Below are 4,352 nucleotides of genomic sequence, written 5' to 3' on the forward strand. Positions count from 1 at the left end.
TACCTTAATTGTTTTCTTTGGCCCCTGTGCACTATATTTGTAAAAAAAGTCAGTAAAAAAGAGAACAATTGTAAAAAGCAAATATTTTGTACAAAAATACAAAGTTTTAAAAGCTCTTAAAAGTATATTCCATATTATTGATAAGAGTTGGACTATATATATATATTTATATAAAATCTATATATTCGTGTATCTGTATAATTTTCCTACATTTGGGATTTTAGCAAATGAAACATACTGTTTACACAGTTGCTTTATATGTTTTTCTATATGAGTGACCAAGAGTCTTACTCAAATTGATAGAATGTCTTTTCTTAGAAGACACAAGTCGCTTACGTATGTGGTTACTGGTTGGGAAGAAAATCTGTGACAGAATTAGTCCAACGGTATTTCCTGATGCTGTGGGTTGAAAGGCCTCGAATAAATGCAGGATGCTGGAGAAGAGCTGCTGCTGAATTCCTTTACACGTTTAAATCAGTTTTCAGTGCTTGCTGTTGTTTGTTTGGGGTTTTTTTTCTCCTTTCAATTTTGGTAGGCAATGTTGCTCTCTCCCGGGATTTTCTTCTTCTTTAAGTAAATTTCCATAATATGTAGGTATCTGTAAAGTCACAGCCTGTTACACTCCAAATATTTGCCCTGCAGTATGAGGGAAAAAAAGAAAAACAAAGAAAAAAAAACCCCCGATGTAAAAAGCCTGTGAAGTTTAAGTGCATTTCCAAAAAGAAAACTTACAGAGATCGAGGTATGTAAAAAAGTGGACTCATATTCAGATCCTTGAAGTCCTGGAGGATAAATATTTGTAAACCACAAAGTTTTCCTAAAATAACAAATGTATGTAGGAAAATGAGAGCAAATTACATTACACGGTCCTTTGCTCTGGACATCCAAACAGAGTTATACACACATGCAGCTCATTCAGCACTTCGTTTTGTTTTGGTTTAGGGGGCATTTCGGTGGATGGGATTTAATTTTGGCTCTTCACTGAAAATCAACCTGCCTTCACTTAAAATTCAGCCTACAGGTTTGCAACTGGAGCAGCTGGGCACACTTGACAAAGCAATGTTTAGGCAGGTTGTGCGGAGGAGATAATGTTTAGGCAGAGCGCCACTATGAATACAAATACCGCCTCGCTCTGTGATGATGGGGCCAGGCTCTTACGCAGCCATGTGAGCCATTTCCCTTCTGCTGTTGCAGAAATGCCTGTGTAACCAGAAAGAGATGCCCTGTGGCAATCACCTGCATGACTGCTGGGCACATTGGCAGTTTATGAGCCCTTCACTCCAACTGCAACAGATGAGTGAGTTACAGCATGTGGATCCAGCCTCTCAGCCCTATGGGACATCTCCTGGCAGTGGTGGGAATTTTAAGACCTCCTTAGCAGTCATCAAGTGCCTCATGTTGCACAAGCTCTCAAAAGGGAGTCTTTTTGGATTTTTGAGACTGGTCCATGAGCCATCCTAAGGCCACCTTTCCCTCCCTCTTGTGTGGCCACTGAGTCTATAAAAACAGCCTCCAGTATGGTTAGGGTCTGGAGCATGTGCCAAATCATGCCTGCAATTTTAGGCATGTTTAATGTCTACAGGAGACAGTTAAGATGCAGAGCACACCATGGCTACAACCAGCTTGGAGGCTGCTTTTACTGAGTGCAATAAATGCAGCATCCGCATCACATAGGGTATTAGAAAAGTCCATGCTGGGCAGGATCTGAGTAGAAGTGCTCCACACGTGTTTCCCCCTCTTCCTCAAAAGACCCTGCCATAGCATCTAGCCAGGATCTTCTCCTCTCTAGCTGCAGCAAACTTACTATGGGTACAGTGAAATAATCAAACCAAGTGCCTTGCTTACCTTTGTCCATGTCTTTTTCACAAATGAAATTGTTAACGTCTTCACAGTAGAAGTCATTCCAGAGCCCAGCATAGATCAACCCAGCACAATCTTCCCCTGGCCCATGACCATGGCTCCAGTTATCAGGTTGCCCAGTTTTCCAATTTCTTTCAACCAAAAAAGCGAGAGATATGATTGCACAACACAGCACCACATGACAGTGTTTCACAGCAATAAATTAACAAAAACATCATGAGATCCGTTCTGAATGGGAAATACATACTGAAACAAACAATACATGACTCTTGCTGAAAATGGAAAACAGATGTATTACAGAGAAGGGAATCTATTCGGCTTCAGGCTGCCAAAACTTACAGACCTAAAATTAGACTGATGAGCTTTATTTTAGTTTCTGAATGTACACGCATGTACAGTGGGAGTGCTCCATGCCCCATGTATATTACTCCAAGCCTGCAAAGCCTGCGCACCGCATTCCTGCCGGCAGAAGGGACTGAGGCGCACCGCATCCCTGCCGGCAGATGGGACTGAGGAGAGCCTGCAGGGTCATGAGTTTGCCAAAATGGCATCACTCATCGCAAAGGAGCTCAGCCCTCTGAATACCTCTTGGGAGAGCAGCAAAAATCCATGTGTTTTATGGACCCACGCTCAGATGGGAAGTGAATTTTTGGACTTACAAGGAAGGTACAAAGTATATATACATGTAACTTTTGAGCTTTGATGGTGAAACTTAATGCAGCATGTAAAAAGCACGCAGCAAGTGTTTCCTCATCCTGTTTTTGTTTAACAAGTGAGAAACACTCCCAGCCTCAGGACTTAAAAGCACCATTTTTCTGCAGAAACAAGTTGTTGAAGAGAGCTTGTGATTGCTGGCTGATATGGTCCATGCTCAGCTAAAAACATGCCTGACTGACACGGAGTGTCTGTCCAGGCACCTGGAAGGACATAGGGCTTTCCAGAAGTAATGGAACACTTTGAAAATCAGTAACTGACAGCTCTGAGGTTACAACAGGGCACCTAAAACCACGGTGTAGTGGAAACCTATTGAAAGCAGTAGCTTAAGTGGGATTCAGTCACAGTGCTGCCATAAAGAGAAAGAAAGATGAAAATGGGGAGGGAGAAAAAGGGAAAAATATTACGGTTCATTGGAAATGCATCTGACATTTTCCATGTTTCTCATCAAAATAAACACCAATGAGATCACAGCTAATCATTTCGTAACATGTTACTGACTGTAGCCTGTTTTTCTGGAGCACAGCATGCTCAGCTCCATAAACTCTTTAGTCCGCTCCTCGGTATTAAAAATTTGGGTGGTTGTAATCTGTTCCATTTAGGACAAATTAGGTGTAGCCCTAGGATTCCTGGGGAGCTGCCAATTCAGTTCTCAGCTGGCCAAAGCACAGACACCTTCATTTCATGCATTTTCCTTATGTTTAATGCTTTCCACTTGGATTTGGGCTTTATCTAAAGGCTGGTAATTTTTTATCAGAATGAGTGCTCTATTTATAGCCAGTTGTAACGCAAACAAGGAAAATTCAAACCAAGACAGCAAAACTGTCTGTGCTTTCCATCTCAACTTTGTAATAGAAGTCAGGAGCAAATGTTTTGGCAAGAAACATAGTGCTGTGTAGTTATGTGATTCTTTCATTCAACATTCAGTTTTCTTCCTGGCAGGGAAAGAAAGCCTTGGGAGAGAAGGCAGAGAGAAAAACCACAGTTCAACAGCACCCTCAGTAACAAATTATTTCATTGGCATCTACAACCCTCTGGATCCACTGGATAATTTCTAGATGCTGCTCTTAGAAGTGTTAGCAAGAGTGGCAGCATCTGCAGAAAATAAACACCGTTGTTTTTTATTTACGTACGTGTAAACTGGTAAGGATCCATCCAGCCATCTCCATTCATTTTCCTTCTCTGAATCTGTTAGTCCAATCCAGAAGCTGCCTTTTCCAAAGATTTGTCTTTTTATCCATTGCTATGGAAGAAGGATCTTGGTTCAGAACAAACACACACAACCAGCTTTGGATAAGCTCATCTAGCTTCATGAGCATCTTTGTTATCAGAATAGGAAGGGATGCAAAAATTTTTCTAAGCTGAAGATATGTTTCAGGAGTCGGCCTTGAGACCCCTTATCCACACTAGAATCCACCACAGTATTTGCATGTGAGGCAGAGGGAGCTAGGCATGAAAACTAGGTTGATGTAAAGTAACAGGCAATGTCTTACAGATACAAACTGAAGAAAAAAACCCCAAAAGTAAGCAGTTGTATCTTGACATTCCCACTCCTATGTAGCCACCAAATAATTATGTTGAACAGTAGTAAAAGTATAGCTAGACTTACAGTTAGATTAAAAATATTTTTGGGTCACAGTAGTCTTAGGCTGCATGTATTAAATCAAACAATTTAAAATTTTATTCACCACTGCAAAAAACCACCTTGGATAATATGCCAGGCATAAAGAACTACATTCAGGTTCAAAACATGCTGCTCTTCTGCACATGGAGAACCT

The 4,352-nt window shown here is 41.1% G+C and overlaps 1 protein-coding gene across 1 annotated transcript in view; it reads right to left on the reverse strand.

Moving 5' to 3' along the window:
• Window positions 1-527: 527 nt before the first annotated feature.
• The window catches only part of COLEC12 (collectin sub-family member 12), a gene marked incomplete at its 5' end in the record, with an annotated part of 7,738 nt that continues 3,913 nt past the window's right edge, over window positions 528-4,352 (reverse strand). The window contains 3 exons of the mRNA XM_010015348.1: window positions 528-636; window positions 1,846-1,991; window positions 3,708-3,817. Coding sequence (XP_010013650.1) covers window positions 617-636; window positions 1,846-1,991; window positions 3,708-3,817 — 276 coding nt within the window. The remainder of the gene's footprint in view (window positions 637-1,845; window positions 1,992-3,707; window positions 3,818-4,352) is intronic.

The sequence above is a fragment of the Nestor notabilis genome, unplaced genomic scaffold, assembly GCF_000696875.1.
Source record: "Nestor notabilis isolate BGI_N333 unplaced genomic scaffold, ASM69687v1 scaffold33425, whole genome shotgun sequence".
Lineage (NCBI taxonomy): Eukaryota > Metazoa > Chordata > Aves > Psittaciformes > Psittacidae > Nestor > Nestor notabilis.